General features: G+C 59.5%; 1 protein-coding gene and 1 long non-coding RNA gene across 5 annotated transcripts in view; both read left to right on the top strand.

Moving 5' to 3' along the window:
* The window catches only part of Cyth1 (cytohesin 1), a 69,979-nt gene that overhangs the window by 24,623 nt on the left and 20,264 nt on the right, over positions 1–25,092 (top strand). The window contains exons 1-3 of one of the 4 annotated variants that reach the window (XM_027955468.3): positions 7,091–7,209; positions 20,320–20,402; positions 21,537–21,601. In XM_027955468.3, coding sequence (XP_027811269.2) covers positions 7,182–7,209; positions 20,320–20,402; positions 21,537–21,601 — 176 coding nt within the window. In that variant the 5' untranslated portion in view covers positions 7,091–7,181. Of the gene's footprint in view, positions 1–7,090; positions 7,210–20,319; positions 20,403–21,536; positions 21,602–23,613; positions 23,705–25,092 lie in introns of those variants that run through there. The other 3 variants (XM_027955470.2, XM_071603748.1, XM_071603749.1) reach the window with 3 other exon arrangements.
* Positions 21,616–23,705, top strand: LOC139702475 (uncharacterized). Its single transcript, XR_011705115.1, has 2 exons — positions 21,616–23,194; positions 23,283–23,705. It is a non-coding gene; the product is annotated as an uncharacterized lncRNA (long non-coding RNA).

The following is a 25,092-nucleotide window of genomic DNA, read 5'->3' as shown; positions in this document are numbered from 1 at the left end:
GGCCTCATTCTGTAAGGAAACAGTACAAACCCATGTTTTCTTGGTGACCTGGTGGAAGTGACCCTCAGAGCTTTCCTGTGTCTCCACATGTCTGGATCCCATGCCAGCCTGGGGGTACACGCCTGTGACTCTGAGGGCACTCCTGTCGGCGACCCATTGGCAAGCTCAGAGCTGCAGAGGACCAGCGGGAAGCGAGATGGCATGCCCCGACCAGAGAGGCCTAAGGAGGGCCCAGGCTGAAGCCGTGCGTGCAGTGAGGCCAGAGAGGGTCAGAGTGTTCATGGAGGCCAGGTGGGATTCCCAGATCTGCCTTCCTGCAGCCAGGTGGCCTCTGGAAAAATGCAAAGGTTTGATTTCTTGGGAAGGCCACAGAGGCTAAGAGAGTGAGCAGAAGTCTGTGTCCTTGCTCCGTCCACACCCCCATGCCGTCCCCCAGGTGTGTAGGCCGTGGTGCCCAGGAAGGAGATTGGAGGATGCTCTTTGACAGGCAGCCCGCGCACAGAGGGCCCACGGACCCCTGTGGGTCCCCATCCCTGCATCCTGGTGGACAGTGCCGCTCTCCAGCCCCAGGCCAGGCCCCCTTGTTCCTAGAGCCTCGCGGACCTGTGCGAAGCAAGCTCCTAGTGTGAACAGGAGAACAAGCCCACGGAAGAAGAGACGGTGGGGGAACTGGTCATGGAGGCCGGACAGGAGAGACCGATGCTAAGTGAATGAGCATCAGTCATGACATGTCCGTCTGTCCATGTGTCCGTCTGTGCACAGCATATGGTCCGGTTGATCCCAGTCCGCGTTACCCCTCCCTCCCCTCCCTCCTCACCCTGCTCCCCCTCTGCTCGGACCTCCTTTCTAATTTACAGGGCACCCCCTCCTTCCCCCTTTCTCTCTAGCTTCCCGTGAGAACACACGTACTCTTGGCCCTCCACCTCCTGAGTTGGGCTTATTTCACTTACGTTCTCCAGCTTCACCCATTTTCCTGCAGATCACATCCTTTCGCTCTTCCTTACGATGGTGTAAGTCGGGCTGTGCGTGTTTGACGGGTTTTCTGTGTGGTGTGGCTGTGGATGGACGCCCGGCCGCTCTGTGGCTTGGCTGCCCTGAGCAGTGCTGCTGTGAACTGGCTATAGCTGGTGCCTCAGCTCCTCGGGAAGACCTCGGAGGAGCGGGTGGGCACAGGCGGTTCTGTGCCCGGTCTCTAGAGAAGCTCCGTGCTGGAGTACAGTCGCCTGCACCAGGTGTGTCCCTGTGACCCCCGTCCTCTCAGCAGCCCTTGTTGCTGTCTGCCTTCTTGACGACTGCCGTCCTGGAGGATCGAGGTGAAACCTCCCCGACAAGGTTTGGCGAACCTTGCGCATGGTGATTCCTGCTGGGCAGAAGCGGTGGCCAGGGCAGCGTTTTGAAGGCAGCTGGTGTGTGCAGTGAGTTAGTCTGGAAATTGACTTTATAGCACAGGTAGGCAGGCTTAAAATGGCCTGTGTCTTGTGACTGCCCCTTAGGTCCACCTCAGCCCTTGAGCCTCAGCACCGAGTCAGAGCTGGGCGGAGGCGGAGGTGCAGGGTGCTTCGGGGTTAGTGGGCGAGGGGAGGGATGGATGCCGAGGTGGCTCTGTGAAGGGCTCTGGGTACGAGTGCGGTTGGGGAGGGTTAGAGGTGCGGCCCTCTGACTCCAGGACAGCTTGGGGGTCTTTCTGACCCCTGCTCCGTGGTTTTGGATCCCTTTCCCACTCTGGGAAGCCAGCCATGTGTCCTGCTGTAAGGTTGTGCCTTTTGCCCTGACCCACCTCCTACCTGCAGCGTCTGCACTCTGCTGGGGGCTGCCCTGGACACGTGGCAGCTGTGCACCATCCCGACTCGGCTGTGGCTCTCAACACCCTTGCCCTCTGCTTCCCACCGGATTTGACCGGGAGCCTGGGAGGCAGGGGGAGTGTGCAGCTGGGGCCAGCAGGACCCTACCAGAGCTCTCTCGTCAGCTGCCTGTGGCACGGGCAGGTGCCCTCGCCTGAGGACCGAGGACTGCTGTCGCTAGCCTGTGACCACCAGTCTCGGCTGTGCAGGGCAGCCTCTCTGGATCGCCCCAGCCCTGTGCTGCTTAGGTTTCCGTCTCCTCGGGGTCAAGGCTGACGCTGGAGTTGCGGTTAAGAACAAACCTCCTGGACTGTCACATAAATGCTCGCGATATTTTCTTTTGGTGTCACCGCAAGCCATTCCACGTTGGTGTGTTCTCACCACATCCACTGCCAGAGGGGGCGGGGCTGGAGCAGAGGGTCGCACTTGTTCAGGGCATTTATTGGCTTAAGGCACACAGCGTCTTGAGCTGAGCCGCCCGCACCCGCAGTGGGGTGTGCGGTCAGGACACTGCTGGGCAGCGTGAGGCCACAGCTGGTTGCTGTGCCATCGCAGGCTCACGCTGGCCACAGGTGCTTCAGTGTGCCCTTTCCCCCAAGTGTCTTCCCTGGCAGGCACGGCCCGGAGTGCTCCCTTCCCCTCGAGGGTGTGGGCCCTCCTGGGTGTGCTGGGCCTGTCCACGTCCTTTGCTGTGGTGGCCACTCTGCTACATACGTGCCATTGTGATGGCGACTTCTGAGTGCTGCGGTGCCGGTCCCACGAGTGCAGCCTTCCCACGACTCTGGCCTTGGCACCTGAGGTGTGCTTGGCTGCACTCAGTCCCAGCGTGTGCCATCGGCTGATGGGACTGTTAATGATGCCACCTGCACACTTCAGAAAGGTCCCCCTACGCATGGTGAGCCACGGGGTCCCTGTCCTTGGGAGTCAAGCGGACCTGTGCTTCTGTGGCCACTGGCCTGTTCTGCGGGCTTGAGGCTTGGTGCCTCGGGGCTCGTTGTCTCCTCGTCGTAAACAGTGTCACGTGCTGCGCTGGCTTCAGGAAGCAGAGAAGCAAGGTGGGGACCAGGCGGCTCTTGGGCCTGGGGTGGAAGGTGCTGGGCACAGCCTGCACGAGGGCAGCCAGGAGCCTGTGCCGCGGCCTGCCAGGCCAGCAGGAATGAATGGGCCATGCTGAACCCCCTCAGAATGTGCCCTGCGAAGGCAACAGTGCGGTACTGACCGTGGAACCAGATTGGAAAGCAGGGGGGCCACGAGGGACGGAGGGGCTGGCTGCCAGCAGAGGCTCTGTGCACAGGGCGCGTCCCGCCCAGGAGGTGGCTGGGTTTCCAGGCCACAAGGCCCTGACGACCCTTTCCCACCTCAGGGGCCCTCGGCTCTGCCTTACAAGTGAAGACAGCAAGCATTTGACCCCGTCTGCTGCTGAGCCGCACCAGCGCCCGCCTGGGCGCCGAGACAGCCTCCCAGGCCGCCAGCTTCTGCCCCGGCTGTCTGCAGTCTGCTCTGACCAGCAGCCAGGTGGTCTTGCTACAGAGGAAATCAGGTCTTGTGCTTTGTCCAGAGCCCTGGCATGGCCACCACCTCACCCACAATAGACACCAGAGTCCTCAAAATAGCCCCAGGCCCCCGCAGCCCCCACAGCCCCTGCAGCCGCCTCACCTCTCGCCCTGGGGGCCGCTGCACCCCTGCAGTTCCCAGCTGCACCGCCTCCCAGCAGCTCTCAGAAGAGGCCCGGCCCCTCCCCAGGTCTCCAGCCTTCGCCTCCTTGCTAGAGTCCCACCTTCCCCTTCTCCACAGGGCCTGGGGCTGGGCGAGCTCCAGGGCAGTGGTGGGGTGCCGGAGCAGAGGGCAAGGTCGCGGGTTTGACAGACACCATCCAGACGGGCGCAAGTTAAGAGCAAGTGCACGTGTGGAACAGAAGGGATAGTCCCTACAGCTCGGTGAAGAGTCGCTCAGCAGGAGGGCAGAGGGCAAGACGGCCTTCCACGGGAGGGAACGGCCTGCGCACACGCAGCCAGGTGCAGTGGTGTCGGGGACCGCCGGAGCTGCAGCACCCACATGGGGATGGGCTCTGCCTCCAGATCTGCCCCAGGAGGCAGAAGTCAGAACACACAGGTGACCACTCCATCCACATAAGGGTCACCAGCTGGAGTTGGCCACCACCAGGAGGTAGGGACGTCTAGTGGGAGTCGCTGGACCTCAGTGTGGAGATGCTGCAGATAGGGGATTCACTGGGATACATCGTGATGGACAGCACAGAGGACAGAGCACTCCGCCATCTCCAGTTACCTCTGCAAGACTCGCAGTTTTTAAACACAGGGGTATGTGTTACTATTTAACCATTGTCAGGCAAAAAGGGTGGGGGTGGGGGACGAAGCCACTGCCCACTGCCGCACACTAGTGCCTGCGGCCACCTTGGAGGACACCTGGATGGTGCTCTGCTGTTGGGCCACACCTGCGTGCTTCAACAGTTTTTTCCTTGAAAAAGTTCTGCAGGGACCTGTTAGGCCTTTGGAGAGGGGAGGAGATTGGGAGTCTGCCCAAAGCATGGTGCAGGCCATCCCTGCAGCACCGTGGGGGCTGGTGTCCACGCCTGAGGACTCCAGCCCATAGACACTCCCCGGGTTAGATGGGTCGGGCCTTGCCAGGCAGGGTGCGGAGAAGCACTCGGTGAACGCCACCTTAGGACCACCAAGGAGGTTCCAGGCGCCCCCCCACTTCCTGCCAGGACACCCGGGAGGCTGTGGAGGAATCCAGGGAGGGCAGAACATGTGCACATGGCGTTGAGATGGGCAGGGAAATTGGCAACCAAGTCTGCCCGTGGGGACTGGTTAGATACCAGCTGCCCGCCGTGATCAAGGAGCAATGCAAAAATATCTGTTACAACTAAAATAGGTGGTGGTAAGCAGCCCGTGGAGCACGTGAGGCTGTGAGAGGCGGGGTGCACACACAGAGCCTGGAAGACAAGAACCCGGGAGATGCTGGCCGTGGGCAGCACGGCGGGGGTAGGGTTAACGTGTGTTACTCTTCTTACTGTTTTCTGATTTTCAACCATGAACGTGTTTTGTGAACAAGATAAAACTACACAGAATAAAACCACTTTGAAGCAACACATTTGAAATTAGAAAGGGGATGCCACCCAAAATGTTTTTCACATTTGTGTGGTTACCATCAGATCCCAGTGGCTGCTGAGCTCCTGGGGATCCCTGCAGTAGAGAAAGGCACGCGGCTGCGTTTGTAGTCAGCCCCGGGCAGCATGTGACCCAGGCAGGCCACCTCGGCCCTTATCCTCAGTTACAAAGACTTGCTCCTAGGAAGTCATCTAATTCCATCTGCCTGTGGGTATTCCTAATTTAACCTGACCTCTCAGGGGGCAGGGAACATTTGTACACTCGGGGATTGGCACCCAGAGTGTCTAAGAAACCAAACTCAATAGCAGAAAGACTAAAACCAACAAGCAATCTGAACAGGACACCTAAGGACGTGTGCATCTGAAGGGTGTGGCCTGGATGCCACATCCTGTGGCACCCTGGGGGAGGACCCACAGCCAGCGCAGCCCTGAGCACACGGCAGGACGGGGCTTCAAGGCACAGCGCAGGGCAGGAGCACCACAGCAGTGTGGTGCTGGCCCGGAAACGGCCCGTAGACGGGAACCTAGGGGAGCCGAAAGTCACGTCTTCAGCCAGCTGGTGTTCAGTCAGGGCACACACGGGCTGGAAAAGGTAAAGGGTGCTGGGGACACTGGCCGTCCACACTCAAGAATGAAAGGTGACCCCCCCACACCACGTAAAAACATCTCAAAATGGATGAAGACCTAAGCGGACCTAGGAGAACACGGGACACTCTGGACACTGGTTAACACCGGGTTTCTGGGAGGAGACCCCGGAAGCATAGGGAACAGGCGGAAATAGACACTCAGGCCTATGTCAGCTGAGACTTGGTGCACGGCCCGGGAAACAGCAGGGAGCTCTGCAGAGCCCAGGGCCGGGCTCAACAGCAGAAAACCCACCCCGTCAGAAGTGAGCAAAGATGGCCAAGTACATTGAAAAGGGAGACGCAGATCAAACCTGCCGTGCCCTGCCTCTCCCCGGTCAGAATGGCTGCTGTGCTGTGGAGGAGCAGCGCAGGGCTGTTGCTGGAACGTAAAGCAGAACAGTGCTCACGGAAAACAACGCGGAGCTTCCTCAGATTCTACAGACAGACCTGCCCTGTGAGCCTGCCATCCCGCTGGGGTGGGACATTGGAGGAACAAACCAGCATACTGAGGAGAGGCCGGGACGGCCATGTTTACTGCAGCAGTGTCCATAACAGCCGAGAGACGTGATGGACCAAGGTGGCCCTGACAACAAAGGGTGAAGAAAACGTTACATGTTTATACAATGGAATATTATTTAGCCATAAAAAGAACAAAGTCCTGTCATTTTTGCAACTTACAGGAAATTGGAGGACAAGGTGAAGAAGCAAGGCACAGAAAGAGAAATACTATGTGTTCTTCCTCATACACAGAAGCTAAGGAGTTGGCTGCGTAGAAGTCCAGGAGTGGTCACCAGTGGCTGGGAAGGGGCCATGTGTGGCGGGAGACTGCATGACAGGTAGAGAACACAGGAGGAGCGAGCCCTGGCCTGCGGCAGCGCGGAGGACGAGGACAGCTCTGCAGCAGTCTGTTGTGTTTCGCATGAAGCACTGTGGTGGGGGGGTCCCAGCAGTGGGAGGAACCCAGTCACCCCGGGATCATTGCCACTGTATGCGTGGGTGGGATCCTCACACCCCACCCCATAAATGTGTGCAATCGCCGTGTATCAGTTAGGATCAATAAAGGCTTTAGGATGGACGTGGCCCACGGGGTTCTGGCTCCGAAACCTGCCTCCTTCCCTGCAGCTCATGACCTCATAACAGGGTGCTGGTGCCACCTTAGTGACCACCTTGGGAAGCGTGCTGTCTTCTGGTGGCCAGGGGACCAGCAGTGTAAGTGACTCTGTCCCCAGTACCTGGAGAGCCTGGAGGGAGGCAGTGGCGAGCCCCGCCTGGCTTTCAGGCAGGAAGTGCTGCGGCTGAGCCAGGCCAGGGGATGGTTCAGCAGGGCGGCCGGAAGGTGCTCCAGCTTCACCCAGGAGCTGGGTGGTGGCTGTGACGCCGCTGGGTGCTGGGTGGTGGCTGTGACGCTCCTGGGCGGCGGCAGGCCAATTGGCCCTGCACCGGCCACTCCTCAGTCACTCAGGAAGCAGCTCCCACCCGTCCCGGGGCGGACAGCCCCCGTGTTTCTGGCGCCACCCAGCCAGAGCCCCAGGAAGCTTTGCTCTGAGTGAGCTCCACTTCCTGGAAGGCGAGGGCAGGCCTGAGAAGATGGTCCTTAACACCCCGCAGCAGGACGGTGAGTCCCAGCCCAGGAGGGGAGGGCCAGTGTGTGGGTCGCGTTCCGGGGACACTTTGACCACCTGTGGTCCTGTGGGGTGGACCTGGGGACTCACCCAGGCGGGGTTGTACCTTCTCTTTTGGGGAGACACTACGGAGTGATGACACCGAGGTGCTCCCGATTCTGTGGAGAAACACGGAGCAAGTAGGACACAGGGCCCCACCCGGTGTGACTCAGCTGTCCCTGAGTCACCCGGTGGCTGGTATTCCCTGGTGGCACGCCGCCTCCTGCCAGGCCTGCTGTCCTGTGCCTGCTCACCTGAGGGTCAGAAGCCCTGGCAGCTGCACACATGTAGTGTCCCTTGGCTGAGAAGTGACGCTATGGACTAGACTGAGCAGGGCGCCGGGGTGGCGCACCCCCCTCATTGTGCAACAGGAGCCGGGGACAGGAGTGCTGCTCCCTCTTGCAGTGGGTGCAGGCAAAGCCCCGTGTCTGTAGAGCACCCGTCCACTCCACACCCACACGTGCATGGAGGCTGAGAGTGAGGATGCTCCCAGGAGACACCATGGCAGTCAGGCAAATGCAAAGGTGAGGGAAGGGGTGGGCCTTCCCCTGGCTGGACCCCAGACCCAGGGGTGAGGTGAGTGAGTGTCAGCAGTGTGCCTGGGCCAGACCCTCTGCCCTGTGGCCCGTCTGGTTGGCTGAGTGGGGGTTTCGAAAGAGTTCTTTGGAGGAGTCGGATCCCATCCTACTATAGAATCTCAAACCCACAGTCCCTGTTGAACATGCTGCTTTCCGTCTCCACCCTGCCTGGCACCTGGCTCGATAGTTCTCGCGCCAGCACCATGTGCTGCACGTAGGACAAGCCCGTGTCGTTACTTGGATGCTATTCTCTAATTGCCACAATTTTTTTTTAACCTTTTTAATGATGCCCCGGTGACTTGCTGCTGAGCCCCCCTGGCTGCAATGAACCCAGCTCCTCAGGGTGGCTCCAGGGCCTTTCACAAGCCGATGCCCATGGGCCCTGAGCCCTGGGGTCTGACCTGTGGTGCACCCACATTCTCAGGCTCCCTATAGGCTTAGGACCCACACTCCCTCTGCCTCCCTGTTTGGGGAATCTGCTGGTCTTTCAAGTCCTAGCTCAGAGGCTGGCCCCTCCAGTGTCCTGGTGTGTCGGTGCCATGGCCACTGTGCCCAGGTTACTGCTTCCTTGGTCTTGCACACCTCTGCCCACTGGCTGGGCAGGGGCTGGCACCGTTTCAGCCCCAGCTGAGACACAGGCAGCGGCTCTGGCAGATGCTTAGCCAGGTGGCTGAAGTTAGTCTGTAGATCTCAGCAGAGGCTGAAGGGCCAGGGGCCAGGGGGCCAGGGCTCTGACTGAGCAGCTGACCTTGGGGTTGCTTGTGCCAGTGGAGCGTCACACCTCAGCTCTTAGCAAATACGGAGGCTTCAGAGTTGAGCTTTGCCGTCAAGGTTGAAAGCGGCCATGGAACAACATTTGAAACCATGGGTACCGCGTGGGTGTAGAGAAGCGTTATTTATGGGAAAACACGCCAAACAGGAGGGAGTACAGTGCCTCTTCACCAGGACGTTGGTCTCGGGCCGTGTCTAAAACGCCCTCCTGGTGTCATCGTAACCTGTCACTGTGTTCTTGGAGACCATGCAGCCTGGTTTTGAACAAGCTGCTCAGGCGGGTCTCAGCAGGAAGACCCAAGGTGGCTGTAGTTAACACCCTGCCCGTGTCACTCACTGCCTTCTTGTCAATCATGTCAATATTCTGCAGAATCAAAAGTGGCTGCGTCTTTGTTTTTAAGTGGGAGCATGTTCGGTGTTTTTAAGCACATCAGATGGGAAACCTGTTGCCGTCTGTGGTTACAGCGTTGAAGGGCAGCTCTGGTTTGAATTTTGAAGGCTCTCCCGTTGAGTACGCTGGAGATGGACACACAGTGTCCTGCAGCGGCCAGGGCAGCCTCTCCTTGAGAACAAGTTGGTTGTGTGGGAAGTGAAGCCTGCTCAGCACAGAGCTGTGCTGGAAGGCGCAGTGGGTCAGGAGAGTCCTCCCTGCTTGCTCCAGCCTTGGCCTGCTGCTGTGTGGCTGTGGCTTGGCAGGTCAGCAGGACTGCCCAGGACTTGGAAGGCTCAGCCCTGTGAGTGCCTCCAGCTATAGCTACACCTCTCTTGAACACCATCCTGGGCCCAGGACAGCTCTCATAAGGGACCATCATTTTCTTGGAGGTGAGGGCAGAAGCCATGTCCTCTGGGGACCTCCAGGCCCTCCTTGAGCCAGCGCAGTGCTGGTCAGGGCTGATACTTCACCAGAGAGCACACAGCCCATCAAAGTGGGAGGAACCCAGCAGGATCATGAAGATTGCTGGGGAGCCCAGGCAGGTCAGAGGGACCCAGGGGCTTTGTGCTTGTGGAGCCTGGGCCCTGTCGGTTAGGTACCTCTTGCCCAGAGAGGGCCTGTGAACTGACCTTGTGGATAGACCTAAGGTGGAGAATGGGCCTTGCTCCACGCCTTCGTCCTCAGGAATCCCTGAAGAAATCAAGAGGTTGCACCTTTGCCTGGCACCCCGGCAGAGCGCCACATCTGTTCCAGCTGAGCTTGAGCCCCAGGCAGACCAGGGAAAGGGTGGGAGCTGTGTCAGGTGGGGATGGTGGCGATGCTGTGAGCCTGAGTCGGGCAGGAAGCACCTCTGCACCACTCGGAGCCTCCTGTTGGGTCCAGCCCCTCTCCAGCCCTGCATGCTGCGAGCCCTCCAGGAGTCCCGCTGTCTCATGTCAGCCCCAGCTCAGCAGCAAGGTGCAGCAGCCCTGAATCAGGTTCCGGGTGCCAGCCCGGCTCCAGCTTGCCTTCCAGCCTCTTACCAGGGCCCTCACCTCTGCTGCCCTTCCTCCTGCACTCTGAGGCTGGACGCGAGGCCAGCTTCGTGTGCAGCTGCCTTGGACTGTTGGGGGCCATGCTCCTCTCTGCCCTGTCCCAGTGCACCTTGTGGCACACTGATGGGTCTTCGTTTTACAGGGCCCCTTACCCTTCTCAGGGAGCTCCTGGAGGCTGGAGGCCTGTCCTGTCCACCATGTGTCCTCCTTAGTGACTAACAGGTTTATGTGCAGTCAACTTTTTCTAACAAGATCACTGAATCCTAAGTCTGAGAATGTCCTTCTTAAGACTGCACCTCCTCTCTGTGAGTGGACTGCCCACTCGCTCTGCTCCTGGGACTGTGGGCGTGCCTGCAGCCTTTGTTCTGGCCTGTCTTCAGCGCAGGCCTGCAGCAGGCCTTGTGCTCGCAGCCGCCCTCCAACCTGTCCACTTGCTGGGCAGGCCTTGCCGCCAGCTGCCTCTGGTCTGGACTCAGGCGCAGGCCTTTGCCCAGGTGGTGCACTGCAAGCCCAGGGGTGGGTCCACGCTCTGCTCGGTGGACGTTGGCCCTGGGAAGGCAGAGCTGTGTCAAGCCTGCACGTCGCACCAAGTCTCGCGAGGGAAGCGACAGGGCAGGATTCACCTGCTGGGGTCTTCAGTCCCTAGTGTAAGTATTTGTATAAAAACCAGGGATATTAAGTCAAAGAAAGCTGACATGACCCTTGGGACTGCGAAGTGAGACACCTCTGAGAAGTAGGAGCTTTATCTCACCTATGCGAGAGCCTGGGGTCAGGGGGTATAGGACCAGATGGTGATGATACAGACAGATTCAGAGAAGACCTTGTGGACTGAGAGGCCCCCAAGGGATGGCCCACCCTTCATGGCTGAGCCGGGAGCACCTGGGTATTCCCTGTGGAGGCAGCCCTGGCCAAGCCTCTCCCAAGAGAGCTAGACCTCTGCATACCCGAGGCTGGCGCTTCCAGAGGCAGGAGGGAGGGAGACAGGGGGCAGTGGGTGCCCGGGAGGGACGCCCAGCCTGCAGTCTGTGGAAGCCTGTGTCCTCTGGCAGCTTGAGGCGGACCTGTCATACGTGGCTCCAGAGCTTGTTTCTCGTGGAGCCGGTGGCTCTTACTAGCCGAGTTCCCCCACTCTGACACCTGCTGTGGCTGCCTCCTGACACTGCCTGGGGTTGGTGGGCACGCACTGCTGGATCAGACCCAGGGCTTGCTGCACGCTGGGCAAGGGCTGGCCCTGAGCACACCCCAGCACTGACACTGGCTGGAATTCAGGCCAGAGTATCTGGGTCAGGTGTAGGGGACACTGCCATGGTGAAGAGGACATCTGTCCACATTCCCCAGCTGGCTGATCCCCAGAGAGAAGACCATGGAGGGGGGAGGGGCGTTGGGGCTCAGGATCCCCTGGTGGTTCTTAGTAGGGCACATCTGGCAATGTCTGGAGATGTTCTTGGTAGTGGGGGGTGTGAAGGGGGGGAGGTGGAGGGGCCGGAGCTCCTATCACAGATCGCTCCACCCAAGTGCACGCAGTGCCTAGGGCACTATTGAGGATCCCTGGGCCAGCTCAGTGGTTTCCTTCGTGTTTTCTCTTGTTGTTTGATGGTCCTTGTAAAAGGCACTGACTTCTCCCCCGAACTCAGAGCCTGGCCCTTCCTCGAGGTCTGTGGCATCTCCAGCCCACTCAGCACGGGGCCTGGGCCTGGGGATTGGAGGCCTGGGGAGGATGGCCCCAAGTCTGCTTGTCTGAGAATGCCCTTGGAGACTCTTACGCCCCTGGAGTCTGCAAGCTGCTGCTGGAGACACGTTTCTTGTCAATAGCCATATCATATTGCCATCCGGTGGGCTCTCACCAGGGCGCCCTAGCCCCGGACCCCAGCGCGCAGTCAGGGTGGGGCAAGCCTTCTTAGTGAGGCGGCCTCCCGAGTGGATGGACCCGCCTCTAGAGCCCCTCCAGGGAGCTTCTGGGTCGGCTGGGTGCCTGCCGGCCTGGTGAAAGGCTGGGGCTGTCCCCAGGGGGCGGAACTCCGCAGATCCAGCCTCCTGCGGGGGAGGGTGTGCTGAGAGAGGGTCAGCTTCCTCCGTGCGGGGCGCAGCCCTCGGGTTTCGCCTCTGCGGGAAGCGAGCGCAGCCGCGGAGCGGAGCTGGCGCTGGCGCTGGCGACGCCTCCCCTCCCGCAGGAGGCCGGGAAGGGGCGGGGGCGGGGCCACGCGGTTGCATTCATGGAAATGAGCCTGCCGGAGCCGCCGGGTGCGCGCCGCGCGCCGAGTGTCAGCAGAGGCTGCAGCCTTCCCGGCCTCCGCAGCCTCCTCGCCAGGCCTAGCTTGCTCCACCTGCCCCTGGGCGGTGGGCTTCTGTCTGCCTGGGAGCCTCTCCCTGCCCTCTCTGCTGGCACGCACACGCTGTCCTTGCTTCAGCGCTCCTGCACCCAGGGCTGGGGGAGCGCCGGGGAGCCGGGGCCTGTGGGATCCCTGCACAGAGCCACCATGGCCTCTGACGCCGAGAGCTGCCACCGGCCAAGGCTTTGATGTCGCTGCCCACGGCTTGCCAGGATACTGGGGCTGCAGGAGAGGGGACTCGCTGAGGGTAAGAGGCCGGGAGGATGGTGCCAGGAGCCGGGTCTGCAGCTCCCCCATTATGCTCTGCTGCCGGCCTCTCCCACCCAGCTGCCGGCAGCAGGAGCCGACGGGTGCGGCTGATTCTCTGCATGCCCGCCCTTGGGTTTCCATCCTCTGCGCTCTCCCAGGGCTTGTCTCTGGCACCTTTGGGTAGGTGTCCACACATTCAGTGTAGTTTCTTCTTGACCTGAGACTTGGGAACAGGCCAATAACGAATTCCTGGGATCCAGCTTTGGTGAGGTCAGGAACAGAATGGCAGAAAGCAGGGGGACAAATTCAAGGCGAGTCTCCCCCTAGGCCCGCCCACCCACAGCTGCTGGGGCTCAGGCTGACTTGCTCAGGGCCTTGGAGCCTTCCCTGGGCGTGGGCAGCCCTTCCAGCGGTACGCATGGGAAGGAGTCGGAGTTGGGCATCTGCTTTGATCACGGGTCCTTTCCATGGGGAGTCAGGGAGAATGTTTAAGTGTACAGAAAAATTCAGGGTTGTATTAAGGGCCAACATAAAGTGGACTTTAGGGATGGGGTGAAGTAAGAGAACTGACTTCTTATTTTTTTAAGATATTTAAAGTTTTTTGTTTTTTTTTTAGTTGTAGGTGGACCACATGCCTTTATTTTTATTTATTCTTTTGTGGTGCTGAGGATCGAACCCAGGGCCTCACATGCACTAGTGCTCCACCACTGAGCCACAGCGCCAGCCCAAGAGAACTGACCTCTTAAAACCCCCACACCTCTTGGACACAGAAGTGGTGTGGTGGCCCAACTGTGTAGTGTGACAGTGACCCAGCTGGCAGGCACAGAGCTTCAGTGCCCGGCCCTCCACCTGGTGGAGCAGGGCTCCAGGGCTGGGGCAGGAAGGGCCCCCCCAAGCCTGTCCAACTCTGCGTCCAGTCCCTCCTTCTCAGAGGGGCCACGGTGCATTCCAGATGTGTCCTATGTTGTCCCACCAAGGTTTTAGGAAAGAACGAAGTCCTGGCATGATTGTGTTTAGCTCTTAGCTGTATTGAAAGCAGATGTTAACTTTGTTTTTATTAACCACATTTTTAGAATAAAATTTTATGACTTGTTTCTGTTACTACCTTGGAATTTGACTTCATTTCCCTTTGGTTAGCTGGTTAAGCCAACACGCAGGCCCAGTCTCGAGTTCTAGAGCTGTTCAGATGGAGTGTGGGTCTCCTTCCTGCGGGACCCGATAAGACACCTTCCTTCCCTTAGTCAGTTGGTGGGGCTCCTTCACACATTTCCTCTAATTAAGAAGGGCTGGGATGGTGAGGAAGCTGTGCTGGACAGGGTCATGGTTCCCAAGGTCACAGAGAAGTCCACAGAGGCTGGAGCCCTTGTGTCACAGGGACTCCTGCCCTTGACGTGGGCCCCCCTGAGCCCTGAGGCCTGGCTGACCAGGTGGTCCTCAGAGACGACATCTCCAAGGCTGCAAAAAAACCTGCCGTCTTCCCCAAAAATGCAGAGTGTGGCAGGAAAGCCTTGACAGCTGGCTTCCAGGCGGGGGCCTGGGTGGGCTGGCTGGGCACTGAATCAGGATGGCCTGAAGTGGCACTGGCAGGCGGCTGGCAGGCGCCTCTCTGCAGCCTGTGCTGAGCAGCACCGTGCTTGCTAGTTTAACTCTTCCTGGGAACATGCTTCACAGGGTCCCAGGCTGTGTTGGGGGTGAGCATCTCACTTTCAAATGCCCTTCACAGTCAGATGATAGTTTCCTGGAAAAGGGGCCAGAGTGAGGAGAGTTGGGAGCTGAAGACTGTTGCTGTCACACCCTCATGTGTTTCTAGAGGACGCACCATTCTTAGCCATTCCTGCGGGCGACTGCCTCCAGGGCTGCCTTGCTGAGCTACGCTGGAGCTCTGGCCATCCCACGAGGCTCTAGAATGTGCCTGCCCAGGAACCTCAGTCAGTGACATGGGCAGTATTTGTCCTCCCCGAGTGTGTCTGCCATCTAGTAGGTGTGGAACCTCCCTCCTGAGGTGGAGGGTCTGATGGTGGAGTTGGGAGGGTCCCAAGGCTCCGCAGAGGAAGGCAGTGTAAGAGTGCAGCGTGACTCGGGTCTCGGGGTCCCAGACTTCACCATGCCCCTGTCCACGTCCACTTCCCTAATCTCTGACCTGACCATCTGTCCTGAGGGCCTGTGGGTGTAAGGTGGGAAGCCCCAGTTGCCGCAGCTTGGATGCTCGTCTTTGTGGCCTGTACCTGTGAGACGCTCTGCCTCTTGCTGTCTCAGAGACCGTGCCCACAACCACGGCCAGAGTTTTGTGAATGGCAAGACCAATTTCTCAGCGAGGGCACTCTCCCAAGCCCACCAGCTCGCCACCAGTGGACACCTTCTGCTCAGAGCTGCACATGACCTGTGCCTCGCTCGCAGTTTCTGACCTCCCAGAGCTCATGCTCCGGGGGATGTAGGTGCCCCCCACACCTCCTGGAAGTGGCCGACCCTGCTGTGTGCCTGGAGGCACCAGTGGTGAATGTGGGCTGGGTTGGGGACCTGGGACCCCCAGGTGACCCCATGTCCGAGCCAGGCCAGTCTCACAGGTTGGGTGAGGCGCCTGAGCCATGGCTGTCATCCTGAAATTGTCTGTCTGTAGGTGTTTCCTGGGGCTGTCGCTCTATAGGAAGGGACAGGTGTGCTGTGCAGCTGAGAAGCAGAGGAGCAAGGCGCTTGGTCTCAGTATGCCCCAGGAGAGACGTGGTTCTGGCCAGGCAACTCGTGTGCCCACTGTTGTCTCCCACGAGCCCCTTCCCCGGCCCCGGCCCCGCACAGCAGTGCCCATGGTGGAGAGCAGCAGCTCCATCTTCCAGGGCGTGGAACTCAGGCCCAGAGAGGTGAGGAGTTGCCCAGTGTTGAGACCTGGCCAGAGCCTGGGTTTGTCAGCCTTTTTCAGAAGACGCGTCACTGGATTTCCCTGGGAGACAGCGTGGCTTAGGCCCTGGGGTGCGTGTGCCTGCACCCTCTCCTTGAGGCCTCACTGGCAGGGTCCTTCAGGAGGACGGTGGGTCAGTGCCCAGTGCTGTAACTGGAGCCCCTGCCTTTGGAGTCCTGGGCCCTGGGGTGGTGCCTGGTGGGGGGCAGTCTCCCAGAGCCCTTGCCCTCAGTGGGGCCAGTTCTGGGGACTGGAGCTCAGGCAGGGCTGCTGGGCAGGGCTCCCCGGGTTCCCTGGGTGTGTGCCCCCGAGTGCTGTGTTCAGGGAACGCCAGGCCCCTCCCCGGGCAGCCACTCTGGCTGGGGCACCTGTAGCCTCACTGGCCTCGCCTCTTGGTTGTGCAGGCTGGACAGGGCCTCCTTAGCGCAGAGAGGCAGAGGCTAGGAGCCATGGCTGGTAATCACAGTGGAAAAGCCAGGCCGCTGGTACGTTTTAAAGCCCAGCTGTGGGACCTGGGGGTGGGAGGCCTCAGGCCCGACGGGTGCCAGGGCCCTCCGCTTGAACAGCAGCTGCCGTGTTTCTGCTGAGCAGAGCCTGTTGTCACCAGAGCTGTGTCTACATGGGACTTCAGAGTGCCTCACTGGTCTGCTGCCATGGCCGCGGAGCAGGGATTGCAGGGCTTCAGAGCCACGACTGCCTTGCGCTGGGTTACCCGCCCCTGGCTGGGAGGGAGGGCGCTGTCCCTTTAAGACAGCCCTCCTTTGTATGCTGGCTGGAACCCATTTGGGCTCTGGGGCTCTGCCTGCTGCTAGGATCTGCAGAGCCATATTTAAATAAATAAATAGGTGAAAGCCTCCCTTGTGTGCTCTGCTATTCACAAGGCACAATGGCCCCTGGTGGTTCCTCACTTTAATCCCCTCCTGCACTGAGCCCTGGAGAGGCAGGTGGGGGGCCTGCTGCCCAGCCTGACCCTGCCACCTACCTGCAGGTGAGCCTCTGCAGGTATCCCTGGCCCCTGAGGCAGGCGCAGGTGGGCGTGGGCACAGCTCCCTCCCAGGTCTGCCCCACTGTGCTGGTGGCTCCCAGCCGCCTCCCTGGCATAGAAGCTGCCGCAGCAGTGGCCCTTGGGGGAGGCAGAGCTGTGTGTGTCCCTGCCATCTGGCCCGTCCCAGCCACGCGCACTCGTGTGCAGTTTAACCCTAGTGGCCAAGTCCCCGCCAAGCCTCCTGGCCAGAGCCGACAAGGTCACTGCTGCCGGCCAGCCTCCGTCCGCATCAGGTGCAGCCCCACCTCCAGCGCCACCAGCAGCAGTGTCCACTGCCCTGTGCAGCAGCATGACCTGGGAAGCTCGGTGTGGTGCTGCCCGGAGAAGTTCGTGCCCAGGCAACTCCTGCCCAAGTGTGAGAGGTCCCTGTCTCAGAGCGACTTCCATCAGAGAAAGGAGATCCAGCGGCCTTCTTAAAAGTCCTCAGCTGATCTCTTGGACCAAAGGGGGAGGAGCACTGTGAGCCAAGGTCACCAAGTGAGGGTGGAGGGAGGAGTGGCTTCTAGGCCCTGTGGCCAGGGCGGGAGGCTTCTCTGTCCAGCTTCTAGTTGGCCCCAGCCTCTTCTGTCTGGCGCTGTCTTTTCCAGTAACCAGAGAGCAGGGTCTCTGACTGCGGGACGCACGCGTGTTTGCACTGAGGAGCCAAAGGCCACCTTTCTCCTTCCTGGACCTCCCCAGGGCAGTCCTCTTAATGACCTTTCCTGGTTTCAGATCTTCTGGGGTCTTCATTAATGTGTTGAAGTCACAGACTGCCTCCCCGCTTCCTCCTGTGAGGGGCGGGGGACACGCACATCTTCTGGCTTCCATTTTTGATGGTTTGTCTAGACTCTGGTTCCTCTGTCACCTTTCAAACTCCCCTAAATGAACGCCCAGCCCCAGCCTGGATCTGCTGTAAGAGGGCAGCCTCCGCCCTCCTCCCCCCCTCCCCCCTCTCCTCCCCCTTCCATGTTCCCACCCGTCCTTCACACGGAGCCACCACGGGGTGGTGTCCACACGGGGTGCGTGTCTGGGGCAGTGCCCTGCTGCCCTCCATCTTCTCTGGGCTTCTGTTCCCCTCTTCCCAAGCCCTCCCTGTCTTCTTGGGAGGAGACCATGGGGCCTGCTCCCCTCCGCTGCGCTGCGCGGTGGGCTGCTCGAGGAGGCCTCAGCGTCCCTGAGTCAGCCCGATCCCTGTCCCTGTCCCTCGTCCCCCCAGAGTCACCTCCTGGGAAAGGGTGCAGGACAGGCTCACTGCTCTGAGGGGTCTGAAGAGACCCTGGTTTGCCCTCTCCTCAAGGGGGTGCTGGATCAGGTGGTTTCCACGGGAACCCAAAGGCCCCTCCCTGTCCTCCTGCCCGTCAGCCTCTGTGGGTGGCCACTTTCTCCTCCAGCTTCAAGCCTCTGGCCGCTGGCCCTCTTCACTCCTTGAACTGCTGGTTTGTCATGAGCGTTTGTGCCTCTGTGGCAGCTGACATTTTTTACTTGCGGATGAGTAGATTTGTTTCTTGTATTCTTCAGTTCTCTTCTTTTTGCTCTTTGTTCTACAAGAACATCTCAACTTCACCTTTCACTCCTTAATTGACTGTTGATTTGGGGGTAACCTGAGGGCGAGGGTGTGTTGGTTAGAGTGTGTTTCCCACAGTGTTCTTCTGAAGGTCCTGTTGCTCCCAGCCGTCCCCTTGCAGCTGGGTGGGTGTCTGTTCCCAACCTGCTCCTCGCCTGCGCCCTAGGTGGCCCCTGGGACGCGCAGTCTGGGGTGGGCAGGAGCCCCCATACTAGGGCCAGAGTCCGAGGGCTTTGGGGTACAGCTCCTGCTGGGGGCTTGCTCTGCAGGGCCGTGCAGTTCTGCTTCGGGATAAAGGGTGCTCCAGTCCTTGGGTGTGGCAGGCCATGGCCTGCAGGGTGCCTGCGCCCATGCGTCCTGCGCCCTGGAGGAAGGCATGGGCACCCTTCCTTTGCTCTCTGGGCTCTGGAAATGCGTCGGCCTCCCTTCTGCTGCCGGCCTTCTCCGCTGGGACAGTGGTCATTGGCAGAGTCCTCTTTTTGTTCCCTTACTGTTTCGAAGCAGATCATGGGCAGGTAGGGGACAGGAAGCTCAGTCTGACGTGTCATGCAGGTGCTGACTGTGGCTTTCTAGAAAGCTCTGTGTGGCGTGCTCACCCAGAGTGCCTGGAGTCTGAGGAGAAGGCGGCCAGAGGGGCCAGTCCAGGGCCAGCAGCTGCCTCTAAGGTGCACAGTTGGACCTCAGTAGGAATTTTCGTTTTGCGTGCTGTTTCCACCTGCCTTGTTAGGAAGACCTTGCCTCTGCTCGAATGAAGACTCACGATGATCTGATTAAGCCAGTGCTATGGCTTCAAAATCAAGTCTCAGTTTTCAGTACCCCTGGAATTGCTGTTTAGAAAAGTGAGCTGTTGCTTCAAGAGCTCAACAAACAGACCATGTTAGAACAAGCGTTTATCTTCTAGAACATCGGGAAACCTGTTTCTCTAAGGACCTTCTAGTCCTTGTGGACGGGAGAGCTTTCCCGGAGCCCAGCTCACAGTGCTGAGCCAAAGGCGGCAGCGGAGCTGCTCCCCCAAGGCTGGCCTCCACTGCGGGCAGCCCCCCCTCGCCAGCCTTCTGTGCGGCAGCCGTGGGGCAGCCCCTCTTCTGGAGGCAGCCTGGGTCGGGGTTGGGAGCTGGAGGCCTCACGGAGCCCCTCCCAGCCTCTGGAGTGGGACGCGTGCAAACCACAAGATTCAAGGTCCTTCAGTGGGCACAGCGCCTGCTTCATGCCCCCCACCCCCGACGGTGAGAACAAGGTTGGTTGCTGCAGCTCACAACGCAGAAGGAGTACAGTGCTCAGCAAGGCGGGGCCAAGTGTGCGCAGGCGGCTCAGGCCAGGCCCCGTGGACTATGGGGTATGTCAGGGCCACCTGTTCTGTTTCACTTGGTCCCCAAACAGCCCTGTCCACTTTGTCATGACCAAGTGTGGGCCACAGTGACCTGATGTGGCCTGTGGTGGTGGGAGTGGTTTTTGTACCCACCTGCCTAGTTCAGGTGCTTGGCCTCCCCACAGAGCCTGGCTCCCACGGCACACCGAAGGGTCGCCTGGAGGTCGTCTGTCCAACTCTTTGCACAGAGGAGGAGATTTGATCCTCGGTGGCTGGCAGGGTGTTCCTGGTGAGAACTCTGATCTGGAATTGAGAGACCTTGCTCTGAGGCCGGGGCGCATGTGGACATTCAAGCCACCCTGGAGGGCACGGAGCAGACGAGATGGCCACCCCTCGGTCCTGGAGCAGAGCTCTGCCCAGTGTGGTGTCTCTGTCTCTGCAGTCATGGTCTCCTCACCCGCCCCCGCCAGCATGAAGCCTCCACATGGCTTCTCAGCTTGCCTCTGCTCCCCACCCAGGGCCCACGCCACCTCTCTGCCACAGCTATCTCTACCAGGTGGTGCAGTGCCAGCCCTGGGCACAAGGGACTGAGGAATGGGGTGGCCTGTAGCCTCTGGTTGTAGGGGGTGGCCAGGCAGCCAGCCTGATGCCACCCTCAGCTCCTCCCTCCGGCCCCTGCCTGCTGTCCTCTCCCAGCTCTCCTGGGTGACTTGGCCGCCCTTTGTTGGCACACCTGCCGAGAGCTGGAGCCCCAGTGGCTTCGTGCAGTCAGTTGTTTCTGAAAATGGCCTCTGGTCTTTCTTTTGCTCTGTTGCAGGGTCCTTCTGTGTTTCTGGGGAGGTGGAAACTTGCTCAGTAACATTTCCCTCCTCTTTGCAGTTCCCAGCGACCTGACCGCAGAGGAGCGTCAAGAACTGGAGAACATTCGGCGGAGGAAGCAGGAGCTGCTGGCCGACATTCAGGTAGGGGGGGCTGCCAGGGGGCTGCCTGTGGGCACACGGAGACACGCTCCATTTGTGCACAAGTGTGTCGTTCGCAGAGTGTCACCTGGAGCCCTAGACAGAGCGGAGGACTGGTGACCCCTCTGCAGGCTCTCAGCAAGCTTAGGTGTGCAAAGGTCTGCTCACTGCTGACCCTCGGAGCGGGAGTGGCCCCGGGCGGTTCCTCTGTGCTGTCACCTCGTGGCTGCCCGGAGTGGCCTCAGGCTTGCTGGCTCTGGGTGCAGGGCCCAGCCTGGCCACATGCCAGGTCACTTTTGGTCCCTTGAACTTGAGCTTCTTGTCGTGGACTCCCAGGCCTCAGAAGGGCTGAGGGAGCTGATGCTTATGGAGCATTTAGTGTGATCAGGTCCCTAGAGACCCTTACTCGGGGACAGTCGTCTTAGTGTGTTTCCTGGCTCCTTTTCAGAACTGTCCCAGTTTTGTAGGAAGGAAGGCCTTAGAACCTGAGAGCTAGATGACCTCGCCCGGGGGCAGCAAGTGTTCCCTTCTGAGTTTCCTGGACATCGTGAGGGGTGGGAAGAGGACAGGCCTGGAGCCCGGCCACAGTGTGAGAGCAGTCGCCGTCCTGCTCCGCTGGTTGGGGGCTTCCTCACTGGGCCTGATTCTGTAATTCCTGGTTCACTGGTGAAGGCGGGGAGGTGGAAGGGCTCCCAGCCCTCCGTCCTGAGAGCCACTGAAGGGGACGGTGGAGGGAAGAGGGTGGATTTGGTCAAGGTAGAACTGGTTGAATGTCCCCTTTGCCAGCCATGGGGTGGGTCAGTGCCACCAGGCCTTGGGAATGAGAGTGCGCCCAGGACCTCTGTCACCCTGCTTGGTGAGCTGTAGATCTGTCCTAAGAATGTGCATCAGGTGGCCTCCTCCCGGTGGTGGGTGCTCCCCCGGGACACCTGAGCTCTGAGGCAGGAGCTGCATCTCCCTGCTGTACGTGCCTGGGGGGCGTGGCAGGCCTGGGGTAGCCGGCTTCCGGCCCTGCTCGTGGGGACTGCTGCATCCTGCTGTTCTGTGTTGTCTCGGGCCAAGGCAGCAGGTGCGAGGCTTGGGAAGGATCCCTGGTCTGCGGCATCCCTCCTGGTAACTCTGGCCATCTCTTCACAGAGGCTGAAGGAGGAGATAGCAGAAGTTGCTAATGAGATTGAAAACCTGGGATCCACAGAGGAGAGGTGAGTCTGCCCTGCTCTGGGCGCCACGTTGCTCGGCTTCTCACGCACCCACCCGCCCTCTGGGAGGAGAGAGTCCTTGCCCCGCACGGGCCCACGTAGGCCCGCACCTCTGCCGGCCAGTCTTCCCTGCGGGAGCTTTGCACAAGCTTGAGCCGTGCCGAGGCTTTCCCATTGTTGACGTGGCTTCCCCTCTTGTCCGCTACTTGTATTTGGAGTCTCGCTCTTTCTTTGTACAAAGGAAGCTTAACAAATGCCACCAAGAGTTTCGAGGGCCCTGAGCAAGGCTTTGAGCCTGTCTGCAGCTCCCTCCAGTCGAGGGGAGAGAGCACAGAAGTTGGTCAGGGTGTCTGACCAGGGCTGGCGCTCCGTCTTGCTCTGAGCGACATGATGCTGGTGGTGTGGTCCTGAGTGGGCTCCCGGGCTGCCTTCTGATTCCTAATGTGGCCCGTGGGCTGTCTCCAGGTCCCTGCACGTCTGTGCTGTTCGGAGCCCGAGTCTGCCTGTCGGCCTTCCTCCGCCCTTTGCTCCCTGTTTTAGCCTGGTGTGGGCGGGGCCCCGGGAAGGGCAGCCAGCTCGTCACTTCCAGGCTCTGGATCGTCATTTTGGTGTTTTGGATTACAGCTTTCTTACTTTCCATTTGAAAAATTATAGCTTAAAAGAAATGGATAGGGGCTGGGGCTGGGGCTGGGGCTGAGTGGTAGAGCTCTCACCTAGCATGTGTGAGGCCCTGGGTTCCATCTTCATCACCACGTAAAAATAAATAAATAAAGTAAAGGTATTGCGTCCAACTACAACTAAAAAATAAATACAAAAAAAAAAAAAAAAAAAAAGAAAAGAAATGGATAAATTAGAGTTTATCAAAGTTTGAAACTTCTGCCCTTACAAAAGATAACTATGAAAGTATGAATAGGAAAGTCACAGTGGACGGGTATTTGTAGCGTGCCCATCCAAGCAGACGGAAGAGAACTCGCACACTTCAGTAGTAAAGATGCCCAAGGCACAGGTGAGCACAGGTGGGAATGCCCTACACGAGAAGCTGTGTGTGTAGCAGCCGTGGAGCTCAGCCCTTGATAGGAGCCGTCAGGGGAGGCTGCCGTGGCAGCCCCTTCACCCCCTCCTGGCGGCTGGGACTGAGACTGCTGCACTTGGCCTGACGAGCACCAGCCAGAGAAGAGGACGCCCTCCTAGGAAGTGGTGCACACCCTCGCTGAGGCCCAGCAGCTCAACTCCTGGACGGTTACTCAAGAGAAATGGAGACATGTCCACTAAAAGAAGTGTCGGGGACGTTGATTCCAGTCTGCTCAGGAATGCGGAGGAGCCAGCTGCTGTGTGCCGCTGTGAGGTGGAGCCCGCGTGCAGACCACTGGCTCGCGAGGTTCCAGGACAGACCAGGCTCAGCTGCGATAGTAGAGAGCGCAGGGCACGTAGAGGGCCGGCGGAGCAGGCTCCGGCTGGAGTGGTGGCCTCCAGCTGCACAGGCGTGTCCAGACGCCTGAGCCGGGTGCTCAGGCATGTGGAGTGTGCCTGAGTTTACAGAGGAAACCATGGCTTTTTCCCGATTCTAAAAGAGAGGAGTGTTTCTCGCAGGCATTGGTAAGCACGGAAGAGCGCGGAGGGAGCAAACTTCCCCTCGTGCTGGTCCAGGATCCCCTGACCTCAGTGTGTTTTGGCATCTGCACAGGCATGTTCAGAACACGGGCACCATCTGCTTGGTGAGTGCCTGCAGGTGGTCATGGTGCACCCAGGAAATGACTCCAGGACCCGAGTGGCTGGGCGCCTGCGACAGTCAGCTTGCCAGGTCCTGGGGACTGCAGCTCTCCACAGCTGCACCGCAGTCGAGCCGGGAGCCATGATGGGGTGACACGTTTTTCACTCTGGAACTTGAAATGGTTTTCTGGTGTCGGAAGTCCTAGGGGGAGCTGTCCTGCAGGTCCTGCTCATCTGTACAAAGAGGGTCTGGTGCTCCTGTCGAGGTTCTAAGCAAAAGCCTGATGCCGGCACTGTGTAGAAATGACCTAAATGTTCTTCATCAGAGAGAAACGACCTGCCCGTGTGCCGTAGGGTCCTAACCTTCTGAAGTGCAGGGGTCGACCCGTGTCTCAGGTGATGCAGAAGCAGCAGGAGCTGTTTTGTTTGGGATCCCACTGTGGGGGGACACTGGTATGGAGATTGGGGAGGGCCTCTTAGACACGGGGCGGCAGAGGGCCTGTGCGGGAGCTGCGGTCTCGGTGCTGGGCGGGGGGCATGAGCTGACGTCATGGAGAGCTGGTGAGCCTCGAGTCTCTGTGAGTGTCCAGATAGCCATGGGCAGCGGCCAGTACCGCACAGGCCTGGGGGGGGGCGTGGTCTCTTCAACTACGGACCAAACAGGCGCAGGACCCTGAGGGTCACCATGGTTGCGTGTCTGGCTCAGTAGGGCCTCTGTTACAGGAAATCACAAAACAGGGTTTTTCTTGTGTGGAAATACAGGGCCAAGTGACCTTCCTGGATTTAGGAAAATGACGAGAGGACCATTGAGATGCAGTAGGAATTTCTAGACACTGGGACTCAGCAGTCAGTTCCAGCTGGAGTGAAGCTGCACATGCCCTCTGCAGCTGTTCCTCTGGGGACCCTGTCACCTCAGGTCCTGGCCTCCTAGCATCTTGAGAGTTTTCTGTTTCCCTTTTAAAACCACGCCAGACAGGAGCCTCTGTTCCCTCCTTGGATTTAGCCAGGGAAAACGTGCTCCTGAAGGCAGAAGCTTTTATAAGTGTGTCTCTGAGCAGCGAGTTTGCTCTCTGAGACTGTAAAGGGCCATCTCATTGACTGCAGAGCTTCCCAAATTTGCATGCACACCAAAGTTTCTGTTAGAAGTCTTCAAAGTTGAGATTCCTTGGCTCCACCCTGGAACTTCTGAGTGACTCAGTGGCCCAGAGGCTGCCGCAAGGGGTCCCAGGAGGCTGGTGTGTGAGAGCAGCCTCCTCACACCTGTGTGCTCAGGTGCTCACCTGGCTCACTGGCTCAGGCTGCAGGTGTGTGCAGCGGGCTGTCTGAGGAGTGTCTGCAGGTCTGCACTTTTTGTTCTAATACAGTCAAAGAAAACTGCTGCTCATCTGAGCAGTTCCTGAGAAATTAAATACAAATGCGCCCTATGACCCACTGGTGTCCACTCTGACCAAGAGAAACAGGAAGGTCCATGCACACAGAGAGGTGCACATGGTGCTCACAGCATTTCAGATGCAATGGCCCCTGCGGCTGATGCCCAGTGCCCACCGTCTGGAGGAGAAACACTGTGTCTGTGCGTGGGGTGGAAGGGACAGAGCACTGGTGCACACCAGGCGTGGGTGAGCCTGGACACGCCAAGCAGGACCGTGCCGAGTCAGATAGTGCCAGGTGCTGTTCGCAAGAGTCGAGAGTGGGCACACTGGAGACAGCAGGTGGACCCACGGTTACTCGGGGTGGAGGTGGGAGGGAGGGTGTCTGGAGTGGGCCTGGGGACATCCTGGGGCTGG

This window comes from Marmota flaviventris, chromosome 17 (genome assembly GCF_047511675.1).
Source record: "Marmota flaviventris isolate mMarFla1 chromosome 17, mMarFla1.hap1, whole genome shotgun sequence".
NCBI lineage: Eukaryota > Metazoa > Chordata > Mammalia > Rodentia > Sciuridae > Marmota > Marmota flaviventris.
This window is presented reverse-complemented; position numbering and strand designations above follow the sequence as displayed.